At 53.3% G+C, this 12195-nt stretch overlaps 1 protein-coding gene across 2 annotated transcripts in view; it reads left to right on the top strand.

Annotated features, from left to right (window-relative positions):
* Window positions 1-12195, top strand: part of GDPD5 (glycerophosphodiester phosphodiesterase domain containing 5) — an 87950-nt gene that overhangs the window by 62144 nt on the left and 13611 nt on the right. For both annotated transcript variants that reach the window (XM_068988368.1, XM_068988367.1), the window contains exons 5-9: window positions 1796-1889; window positions 2759-2818; window positions 8335-8433; window positions 8719-8812; window positions 9192-9337. In XM_068988368.1, coding sequence (XP_068844469.1) covers window positions 1796-1889; window positions 2759-2818; window positions 8335-8433; window positions 8719-8812; window positions 9192-9337 — 493 coding nt within the window. The remainder of the gene's footprint in view (window positions 1-1795; window positions 1890-2758; window positions 2819-8334; window positions 8434-8718; window positions 8813-9191; window positions 9338-12195) is intronic.

The following is a 12195-nucleotide window of genomic DNA, read 5'->3' as shown; positions in this document are numbered from 1 at the left end:
CCCACCCTGTCACGTACAGAAGGAGCAGCTGAGGCCCGGAGAGGGAGAGGACTCCCCTGTGGCCATACAACCAGTTAGTGCCAAGTGCACATATTAGGACAGTCTGGGAGACTGGGGCTCAGCAAGGTTAAGTAGCCTCTCTGTAGTCACACAGCAGGATGCAGTCAGATCTGGGACAGGGACTTAAACTACCAGACTGTATCACGTGGCCCACGGGGCCACCCCGCTCTGCCCAGAGACTGAGCTCCCCATCACTGGGCAGCTCAAGCAGAGGACGGATGCTGCCATGTTGGGGAGGCCGCAGAGGCAAGGCCTGCCTGGGGGAGGGTCTGGGGACCTGCAGCTCCCTCAGCCAGTCTTCTGGTTTCCTGGAGTTGTGCTGGGATTCAGGAGCCCCTGGCCTGGTCCTCAGAGTACAGAGAGCCTCCAGGGATAGCTCATGCGGTAAGAAGAGGCGAGCAAGACCTGGGTGGTCAGGGCTGAATGGGGAAAGCCAGGGAGGGACTGGCTGGGCTGTTACTATCAACAGGGAATTGGGGGCGGGGGGTCCCTCCCAAAAGGGAGAGGCGTGTGGAGCCAGGTGCTTTACAGGAGTAGTTACCAGGGCCGGGGGCTGCCTTTTCTTGGGCCTCAGTTTCGCCTTGACTAAACTTGCCCTCGAATTCCGAGGATGAGGGCCAGGGGAGAGCAGATACCCACCCCATGGTGTCTTCCTGCAGTCCTCCCAGCCCCAGGAGGGTAGCAGGCCTGAAGCTGCCTGGTGCCAGCTCATTTTCTCTGATGACCCTGTGCACGTTGCTTGCTGCCTTCTCTGAGCCTCAGTTTCCCCACTTGTACAGGGAGGATGTGGGTGGTTCAGTCTTTCTGGAGAGCAACTTATCAGGCTCTAACAGGAGCCCTAAAAACAGCTCATTCCCTTTGGCCCTGTGATTCCATCTGTAGGAGTCTCTCCTAAGGAAATAATTGGTAATGCAGAAAGGTATGTGCCAAAGAGTTTTTGTTTTCATTTATAATAGTGAATAATTGGAAACTATTAATTGTCATTAGTAGGAAGTTGGCTTCGTGCGGTACATTAGTGCAACAGAAAACCGCATGACTCTGAGAAAAATCCCATTTCCTCAGGCTTTTACTGACATCAGTGAATGCTTATGTTAATAAGAAGCAGAGAGTTGAGTACTTACCTTGTTCCTCACATAAACTGCATCCTCAGGAAACCTTAGGAAGGGCACTTTGTTATTCTACCCTGTAGATGAAGAAACTAAGGTGCGGGGAAGTCAGGTGTCACATGTCATCAATCCTAAGACCTCATCTTTTCAAATGCTGACGTTGAAATTGAGATGAATGTCACAATCAATAGCATCTTAGCATCAGGGGAGTCTGTCACCTCCCCAGCATCCTGTAAGCCAGGAGATTTGAATCTGCGAGTGCCTCCCTCCAAAGCCTGAACTCTGACCCCTGTGCTATACACAGTGGGGTCTTGGCTTTGCTGTTTACAAAAATATACAAGCAGAGCGGGGCACCCACCGGAAGAAGGCAGCAGAGTTTTGGTGATGGTTACTTCTGGGCAGTAGAATTAAGGGAAGTTGTTTTCTTGTTTATGTTTCTTGCCACGCCCAGGTGTCCCCCCAGAGCCCTCCACAGGCTGACTGATGACCAGGGAAGCAGTGACCTCCTCCTTGAAGGGCCAGAGTCTAGCACCTGAGCAGGCCGCCTGAGAGCTGAGAGCTGGCAGGCCCCAGGGAGCATCTAGGCTCCCTGGTGGAGGTCTGACCCCTGCCCCTTCTCCTCCTGGCAGGTACCTCTACAACCGCATGGGCTACTGGAGTGACTGGTCCGCGCCCATCCTCATGACCACAGCAGCTGCCTTCACTTACATCGCTGGCCTCCAGGTACGTGGGGCTGTCTCAGAGGGAGGTGGCCCTGTTCTCAGAGGAAGGGAGACCTGGCCTGTGCTGGGCTGATGGAGGGCCCCACCCTGGTTTGAGGAGGATGGCTAGCTTTTCTCCAGACCTCTGGGGCTTGGTTCCTTCAAGGTGGGAGGTCCTCTTGCTTTGCCCCATTCTGGCATGTTTTCCGCTGACCCTGTGAGGACATCCCACTGTCAGGCCCCACTGCAGACTTCCTCTTCCAAGAACTTCTGCTTTGGTCCTTGTTTCCAACACTGTGCTCCTTCAGACTCAACTCGGTCCCCAGGCTGGCCTGGGAGCTCCTGGGTGTGTGTTACCTGCTCAGTCATGTCCAACTCTTTGTGACCCCATGGACTATAGCCCACCGGTCTCCTCTGTTCATGGAATTTTCCAGGCAAGAATACTGGAGTGGATTGCCATTCCTTTCTCCAGGGCATCTTCCTGACCCAGGGATCAAACCCAGGTCTCCTGCATTGCAAGCAGATTCTTTACCCTAGTGAGTGAGCATCACAACAACTCTCCAGGCTCCTGGGGGACAGGCTCAAGTCTTCTTCAGAATCCTGGGTCCTGGAACTCCCGCAACATGAATTAGGCAGCCCAAGTGCAGCAGGGCCCAATGAGCTCTTGAGGGAAAAACCCTAGAGGAGAAGGAACCTGGAGGAACCTGAAATAACCTGGAAGGAGGCCAGGCTTAGGCAGGGCTGAGCAGGGCTGGGCATGAAAATGGTTTGCTGGTTAGCTGACTACTTGAGCCGGGCCTGGAGAGCTGTGGGGAGCAGGGTGTCTGGGGAACTGGCAAGAACCTGGGTCACACGTGATGCCTGACTCTTGCCCTCTGGGCCCTCCCTCAGGTCCTGGCACTATGCCACATCGCCGTGGGGCAACAGATGAACCTGCACTGGCTTCACAAGGTAAGGGCTGCCTCCACAGGTACTCAAGGAGGAGGGGAGAGGCTGGAGGCCACAGCTGCAGAGGAAGGGCCCAGACACATCTTCCCTCCCCTGGATCATGGTTATAATTGTTCTAGGAGCTAACACTGGACTGTATTTACTCATTTACCCCCTCAGCAGCCCTACAGCATAGGTGCTATTATCATCCCATTTTGCAGTTGGGAAAACTGAGGTACAAAGAGCTTAAGTAACTTGCCCAAGGTTTCCAGCTTAATAAGTAGAGAGTCCAGGCTCCTAGATCCACAGCCGTGTGGTTAACCAGCGTAGGTCACAGCTCCAGCTCTCTGGCTGGCTCTGACTTCAGTCTCATCCTCTCTTTCTCTTCAGTGAGCTCATCTTAAAACTCTGATTCAGTGATATGACTCCCAGTTTAAAGCCCTTCCCATAGCTTCCATTGCTCCCAGGATGATCCAAGCCCTCCCTCCAGACAGGAAGGCCCTGAGCAGGTTGGCCCCTTGCTGACCTCTCCCAACTGCTGTCATGGGACCGTCACCCTCGGCTTCTGCCACAAGAGACATCTCAGGCCCTCCCAGGACGCCTGGCTCTTCTCTGCTTTATGTTTTCGCTCCTGCCTCCCTTTCTCTCTCTTTTGGACCCTTCCTTGGTTTTCCGCCCACCTACACAAAGCTTCTCAGGCTCCCCCAGTCCCCTAAGGCTCCCTGGCCACAGTCCGGACATCTCATTGTCCATTTCCATCTGGCTCCCTGGCCCCACCCTCCCTAGTCTAGGAGCTCCATGCAGAGACCAGAACTGACTTTCCATCTCTGTGTCCCCAGTGCCCCATGCAGGGCTGGACCCAAAGCAAAGAGGCATCATACACTCCAGAGCCTCGACTCTCTGGCTCACCGTTCATGGCGCACATGGTGTGGAATGCACATGGCTGATGCCTCCTGTTCTTTCTGAGACCCCAGTGGGCTCAGGAGTGGCACAGAACTGACCCAGACAGAGGCCCTCCCTCCCAGGAGCACCAGGGCCCCAGAGAGAGGGCCAGGCCACCTCTCTTTCCCCAGAGCCTGACTCCATGGGCTGGCCATTCAGGAAGAGGCAGAAATGTCCAGGAATAATCATGAGCCCGTGAGATGGGTCCAGAGTGACTCTGAGGGAGGGGCTCACTTCCAGCTAAAAGGATATAGAACGGGAACTGGAAGAAGGATGTGGTGAGTTCCACTTGGGCTGCGTGCAGTGGGAGGTGCCTGTGGGCATCCAGGCATGCCTCCAGGGTCTGGAGCTGGGGAGTCAGACCCAGGTGACTAAAGTCCTGGAGGGATAAAGAGCAGTGAGCCATCTCTGGTTGCCTCCCACCTTCCTCTTGCTCATCACTCTTTCCTAAGATCTATTCTGCACTTCTGAAGCCTTCTCTGTGAGGGACTTTCTTTTCCCAGCTGCAAAGCTGACACTTGAAAGGACGACAACTGTGGGCACGCCAGGTGGGGCTGGTGCACACCGCGGCCCCCTTCTCTGGGGCCTGCCTGGCTCTCAGCAGGCCAGGGCACACCTGCTTGATCCCAGCAGAGAGGCATCTGGAGGCTCAAGCCAGCCAGGGCAGCAGTGCAGCGCAGGGAGTCTTCTCCTGCGGGCAGGGGCTCAGATCCCTTCGTCCGCACCGGTGCCAGCTCCTAGGGTGCCAGCCCTGCCTTCCTCTCCCCTCTGATCCCTCCCAAGAGATCTCAGCATGAGGAACGTCTTTCCAGCTGATGCTTAGCTGGATCCACTGCACCAGGAGGGAAGGAGCTCCCTGGGGCTCAGCAGTCAAGTAGGGGCTGGAAATTCTACCTGTTTGCAAGACTCTATAGTTTTATTCTAAGATTTTAAGGAATTCTTATTTGCGGAGCGGGGGTTGTTTTAACTAACTTTTGCCCGTTAGTACATTGACACGGTTCAACATTACAAAAGAAGTACAAAATGTAAATCTCCCCATTATCTTTCCAGAGATATTTTAAGCACATGCAGATGTGTGTATGTACACACACATACACACACATTCCTTTTTCTTTAAACACAAGTGGTAGCCTATTATACCCTCATTTTGCATCTTAACATTTTTTTGGTAGTTTTTTTTTTTTGCAGTATAATTTATGTATGGGCTTCCCTGGTGATTCAACAGTAAAAGAATCCACCTGCAACGCAGGAGATGTGGGTTCGATCCCTGGGTCAGGAAGATCCCCTGGAGGTGGTAATGGCAACCCCCTCCAGTATTCTTGCCTGAGAAATCTCATGGACGGAGGAGGCTGGCGGGCTTCAGTCCAAGGGGTCACAAAGAGCCTGACACGACTGAGCCCGCACAAGCAAAAGTACATGATTGTGCCTATAAAGCCACCCTTGCCCATAAAGTGTTCAGGCATTTCTGGGCTTTGCCATTCCCGGTGGGTGACAATGGTACCTCGGTGTAGTTTTTTTTAGTTGATTTGCAATGCTGTGTTAGTTTCAGATGTACAGCCACGCGATTCAGTTAGACATATGTCTCCTCCTTTCAGATTGTTTCCCACATAGCTCATTACAGAATACTGAGTATAGTTCCCTGTATAAGAACCGACCTATACAGTAGGTTCTTATTAGTTACCTATTTTATATATAGTATATATATATATAGTATAGTATATATATATATCCCAATCTCCAAATTTATTCCTCACACCCCTTTCCCCTTTGGTAACCATAAGTTTGTTTTCTATATCTGTGACTCTATTTTGTAAATAAGTTCATTTGTACCATTTTGATTTTTAGATCCCACATATAAGTGACATCATGTGAAATTTGTCTCTGACTTACTCCACTCAGTTTGACAATCTCTAGGTCCATCTGTGTTTCTGCAAATGGCATTATTTCATTCTTTTTGATGCTGCCATTGTTGTTTAGGTGCTAAGTTGTGTCTGACTCTTTGCAACTTCATGGACTATACCCCTCTAGGCTCCTCTGTCCATGAGATTTGCCAGGCAAGAATAATGGAGTAGGTTGCCATTTCCTTCTCCAGGGGAGCTTCCCAACCCAGGGATCGAACTCACGACTCCTGTATCTCCTACATTAACGGGCAGATTCCTTACCACTGAGCCACCAGGGAAACCCATGCCCACTTTTAAAAAATTATGTTACTAACATTTGTCTGCAAAGAGTAGGACACGTCTGAGCAGCTAACACAACATTTAGTAAGCACTGGTTATTTTGCTGCCAGCCATGGTGCTGAGCATTTCACTTGAGTGTTCTCATGTATCTTTCCAAACCCCTTTCAAGCAGGTGCTCACTCTCCCCATGTCTGCAGCTCAGGAAACACGCTCTGAGAGGGTAACCACACCATTAGGCACAGTCACCAAGGAATGTGACATGAGTGGGTCCCTGAACCCTGGGCCAACCATCTGTGACTTAAACCACGCGGAACCCAGATTCTAATCACCTTCCCAAGAGGCCAACGTGTTGGCAAGGCTGGTTTCCAACTCCTCCCAGGTCCCAGCACCCAGACAGGGCTCAATGAATGAATGGACGTACCTCCTGTATCCTCCATCCCTCTAACTGTTATCACGAACCGCAGCGCCTCCAGCATGAAAAACCAAAGGCCACTTTCTCCAAGGCTTCTCCTGGGCTTTCCCCACTTTCTGGGTGGGATGTGTCCTTTGCAGTCAGACTTGAGGAACAACAGTCTAGCTGTTAGGAATCAGCGCTGTTTCCGTGGCTTCAGGACACAGTGTGTGTGGCGAAATCCCACAGGCGCTGACCACTGCAGGAATGCTGCATAATGGTTGCCACTATGACAACTGCCGAGTTCAGAGAGGATAAAGATTTTCATTGCATTAGGATCCTGGGAAATCAGTTTTATCACAAGTATTTCCACTAGCAGTTATAAAACACGCTCAGGGAGTGAGCCTCCAGAGATGCTTGCTGTGCCTGGAGCTGGGGGCAGGGAGCCTGCGTGTTGGGGTGGGGGGTTTGAGAGGATGCTCCCCGGGCCTCCCTCCACTTCACTGTGAGGGCAGATCCCCAGAAAGAGCCTAACCTCCAAGACAGGCAAAATGGGGCTTGCTTCTGACTCTGCCCCGTCTAAGCTACATGACCAAGCAAACCCTTCTGCTCTCTGAGCCCCATTTTCCTACGTGTAAAATGAAGACGATGACATCCTGACTGGGCTTTCCCAAGGATAAACATGAGGGGAAAGCGACGGGGCCCACCACAGACCCAGGGCACACTTGGGCCCTCCACGCACCTTCATACCTCTTATTCCCATGTCTTCTGGGCCGGCCTGTCACAGTCCATAAGGGTTCCTACCCATTTCAGCGTTATTACTGCTTCTTATTAGAACATTTGTTTCCAGGCTGATGGGCCAGAACGACAAACCTCCAAAGGAAACCTTAATCCCAGACAAGAATGAATCTTCCCTGCTTGGCAGGGAACGAAGATGGATCAGCTGCCGTTTTTGCTCTCACGAGCCAGAAACTCAATTTAGAGCCTGTTTGGTTGTTGGAGGGCTCTGGGAATGCTGCTGCCACTGCCAGAAAAGGCACTGTAGGGACAGAAAGAGGGTGAGAGCCCTGTTGGCACAGAGAACCGCTGGGAGCAGGCAGTAGGGAGTCAGAGGTGGTGGTCCTGGCTGGCGCTTTGTGGAGCTGGGGGCTGTGGAAGGCTTCAGGGTGAAGGCATGACCTGAGTTTTACAAGACCAGCCTGGTGGTGCAGAGATATAGATCCAGGGCCCAAGGCAGGGACCCTGGGGGCTAAATAACCAGAAGCTAGGCATTGCTTAGTGTGGGGAAGCATCTTGTGTTACAGGACACATGTCAGATCGCATCTGTCCCCACAGCTTTCTGTCCCACAAAGGTTCCGTCAGAGCTCCGCTCCTTACTTTCTCTGGGAGGGCAGCTCCCATAACTCGTCAGAGGCTGGAAGCCGGGAGGCTGGGACTGAGAGTGCGCCTTGGTGGCAGGGCACACGGGGCCGCCCCCTGCCTCCCCTCTGCTTGCTCCCGCCTGAAGGCCGAGGGGAGGTTGGACTGGCTATCAGGCTCCTGCATAGGACCCGGCTCCTCAGCCTCCTGCCCGGTGACCTGAGCAAGTCACCCTTCGCCCCAGCTCCAGGGGAGCCTTGATATCTTCACCCATCACGCAGGATGAAAGGTGGCTGGGAGGGCGGGCAAGCCCTGGAATGGGACCTGCTGGACATGGGGAGGCCCCGATTGCTGAGTGTCTTCCCTCCCCTGGGGCCTGAGCCCTGGGGCCATGTCCCAGCCCTGGGGCCATGTCCCAGCCCAGCCCACCTGTCTTCTCTCCACCCTCCTGTCCCTTCTTTGCCGGACCCGCCCACCTGCCTCCTCCTGCCTCCGTCTCTCACTGCCCTGCCAGGTCGGCCTCTCCCGCACTCCCCGCTCTCCCTGTCCGTGTCTCGGCCCCTCCCTCTGTCTCTCTACCTCCGTTCTCCCGCCCCCACACATGGGGGACCCTTGGGCTGTCCAGGCTCTGGCGCCCCCCTGACCGTCTGGTGGTTCATCCCCTATAGATCGGGCTGGTGGCCATCCTGGTAGCCGCCGTGGTGGCCATGTCGGCTGTGGCCCAGCTGTGGGAGGACGAGTGGGAGGTACTCCTCATCTCCCTGCAGGTGAGTGGGGGTGGGGGCCCACGGGCTGGTTCCCCAGGACCCTCAGAACAAGACAGCACCTTTAGGTCACTCCCATTCCTCCAGACTGAAGTCCAGAAGGCGGGGTAAGGGTCCACATCACAGAGCAACTCAGAGACAGGGCGGATTCTAGCACCCAGGGTCCCAGTGTCCTCCGCTGAAAATAGAGACAGCTGCCTGCCCCACGGATAGAGATAGGCCGGGAGGATGCTGGGTCTGGGCATGGCTGGGAGCTGACAGTCTCCCTTGTCCCTTCCTGTACCCAAGGGCACAGCACCGTTCCTGCACGTGGGGGCCCTGGTGGCTGTCACAGCGCTCTCCTGGATCGTGGCAGGACAGTTTGCCCGTGCAGAGCGATCCTGTAAGTATGACTGGGCAGGACTTGTCCCCACCCATGTGCTCCAAACACCAAGGCCAGCTTGCCCTGCCCCCACCTGGACGGTACCTGGGCAACCTGGGAATGCGGTGGGGCCCTTGCTCTTAGCATGGCGAGTCCTAGTTCAGAGTGGCCTGCAGATTGCACAGAGGTGACAGCCTCAGCCTTGCATGTTCCCTCCTCTGTGTCTCTACATCTGTGTGTGAGTTAGAGGCCGGCTGGGTTCACTTTTGCAGCAAGAATGAGGAGTCCTCTTGGTGCAGGGTCCCCCTCAAAGTGTCAGGGTCCAGATCGGTGGAGGGAGGAGGGCTCTGGCATGCCCTGCCCTGCTGCCTGGGGCTCACGGTTGTGCCCGTGTCTGCAGCCTCCCAGATAGCCATTCTCGGAACCTTCTTCACTGTGGTGTTTGCCCTCTACCTGGCCCCTCTCACCATCTCCTCTCCCTGCATCATGGAGAAAAAGGACCTGGGCCCCAAACCTGCCCTCATCGGCCACCGCGGGGCCCCCATGGTGAGTGCCACTTGTGGGCCCTAAAGACTGGGTGAGGGGTGGGCAGAGCTGCCATTCCAGAGGGAGACAGGCAAAAACCTATCTCCTTGCAGGGAGGAGCTGGCAGGGAAATGGGTATAATAATAATAGCAACGATTTTTAGCCCTTCTTGGTGATGATGTGTGTGTGGTGTGGGTGGGGGGTGGTATATGGAAAGGATTGGTGTAAAGACTAGAGAGTTCAATTCAGTTCAGTTCAGTCGCTCAGTCGTGTCCGACTCTTCGCGACCTCATGAACCGCAGCACGCCAGGCCTCCCTATCCATCACCATCTCCCGGAGTTCACTCAGACTCACGTCCATCGAGTCCGTGATGCCATCCAGCCATCTCATCCTGGGTCGTCCCCTTCTCCTCCTGCCCCCAATCCCTCCCAGTATCAGAGTCTTTTCCAATGAGTCACCTCTTCTCATGAGGTGGCCAAAGTACTGGAGCTTCAGCTTTAGCATCATTCCTTCCAAAGAAATCCCAGGGCTGATCTCCTTCAGAATGGACTGGTTGGATCTCTTTGCAGTCCAAGGGACTCTCAAGAGTCTTCTCCAACACCACAGTTCAAACGCATCAATTCTTGGGCACTCAGCCCTCTTCACAGTCCACCTCTCACATCTGTGCGTGGGATCAAGTCCTGAAGGCATCTTGCTTAAAAGATTTCACTTTTATCCTGAGGGCCCTGGAAAGACATTGTGAGGCTGTGGCTTAGGAAGACCCAAGAGAGAGAGATGCTGGTTGTGGGGAGGGGAGCAGGCTCCCAGGGCCGGGATGAAGCAATAGGAAAACCCTCCTGTGGGCAGGAGAGCTGGGCACAGCCCCAAGCCCACTGCTAAAGGAAAACATTTGCACCAGGGTAAAACAGGGGAGGAAGGCACCAAAGACAGCACCTGCTCCTTCTCTGCCACCCCTGTGACCCCACAGTAGGCCCTCCCCTTCAAAAGAGTGAGTATGGTCCGGAGCCAGGCTTCCAGGCACCTTGGCAGCTGTGGGAGGTCAGGACCAATTCGATCTTCACTGGACCTGTTTTCCCCATCTAGTACCCCGGGATGATGGGAGTGCCTGCACCATAGGGCCACGAAGAGCAGGAGTCTGTTAGCATGTGTGATGTGCCTAGATATGAGTCTGGCTTACAGAAAGTAAGAGTTACACTTTCCTGTTTCCTTGGGCAAGCCCTCCTGCTTCCCTAGGTTGGGTTTCCCCACCTACGGAAGCCTTGAAATGAGGTTCTCAACAGAGGCAGTACCTCTCCCCACCACCAGAGGGCGTTTGAGGGCTCTTGAGAGCTTTCTCTTGGTTGTGAGGGTTTTTGGGAGGTCCACTGTGTCACCGAATTTCGGGATAGTTAAGGGAGCCTCACAAAGGAAGCATTTAAAGGAGGTGTCGAGTCTGACAGGGCTGCAAATCACCCTGAAGGTCCTACACCCCCTGCATATGGGGGTATTATTGTGCCCATTTCCTAGATAAGGCTGAGACCTGTGCCCCTGAGTTGGAGCCTGGGGTCCTCCCATCACACCCTGTGCTGTTTGCTCTCAGCACCTGGAGGCAGCCAGCTGGGAAGGCCATCGTTTCCTATCAGAGGGATCTGGATTTGGGGGTCCAGTTTTGCCACATGCTGCCCGTGTGTCTCAGGGGGTTGCTGATCTCCTCCAAGCCTCCCTGCTGCTGGCTTTTGTGAGGATAAATTAGAAGCACAGCCTTCCAGGAAGCAGGGCCCGAGCTTATAGCTGCTCTTCTTTCCATGGCCCCTATTACTCATCCCACCTGCTCTGGAGGCCACAGGACAAGAAGGCTTGCTGAGGCAGGAAGGAGGGGGCAAAGGGAAGGAGCGAGATGACCTTGTGCGGGTTGTTTTTTTAGCAGAAGTGGAATGAATAGTACAATGAATCCAATAGCACCTTCACTTAGCAATATTTTGCAATATTTTGCCATTCTTGTTTCATCCATTTCCCTGATTTTTCTTTCCCCTCTCCCTTCCCCCCACTTTAATATTTGAAAGCAAATCCCAAACAGTGTATCATTTTACCCATACTTACTTCAGGGTGTATCTCTAATGCATAAAGACTTTAAAAATGGAACCACGACCGCAATGCCACTATTACACCTAACCAAACTCATGTTTATTCCTTAATACTATCTAATACTGAATCAGTGCTCAGCTTTCCTTTACTGTCTCTAAAATGTCTTTCTGTAGGTGAAAGTCAAGTGAAAGTTGCGCAATCGTGTCCAACTCTTTGTGACCCCATGGACTGTACAGTCCATGGAATTCTCCAGGTCAGAATACTGGAGTGGGTAACCTTTCCCTTCTCCAGGGGATCTTCCTAACCCAGGAATCAAACCAGCATTTTCTACATTGCAGGTGGATTCTTTACCAGCTGAGCTAAGTATCTTTTGCGCTAAGTTGCTTCAATCATGTGACTCTATGGACTATAGTCCATCAGGCTTCTCTGTCCATGGGATTCTCCAGGCAAGAATACTGGAGTGGGTTGCCGTGTCCTTCTCCATAAGTATCTTTTAGTCTATAATAATCTTCTTCCCTTTTTCCCCATATGTTTATTTGTTGAAGAAACTGAGTCATTTGTCCTGTAGAATTTCCCCATTGTGCATCTGGCTGATTGCATCCTAGCGGCGCTCCTTAAGAGGCTGGTATAGGTGTCTTGACACAACTCTTGTGTCACTGTGAATGCGTGAGTATCAGTGTCTACACCTGTATACATCGGCCTGGGGGGGGGGTTCACACATCTATGTGTGGTAAGCCCAAGTGCTCCTCCCTGTCTTGGAGATGGTATCTGGGTGTCATTCCTGTTGGAGTGACCTGTGTGTGTGTGTGCATACT

Source organism: Capricornis sumatraensis, chromosome 16 (assembly GCF_032405125.1).
Source record: "Capricornis sumatraensis isolate serow.1 chromosome 16, serow.2, whole genome shotgun sequence".
In the NCBI taxonomy this organism is placed as follows: Eukaryota; Metazoa; Chordata; class Mammalia; order Artiodactyla; family Bovidae; genus Capricornis; species Capricornis sumatraensis.
Note: the sequence above shows the minus strand (reverse complement) of the source record. Positions and strands in the feature narration are given on the sequence as shown.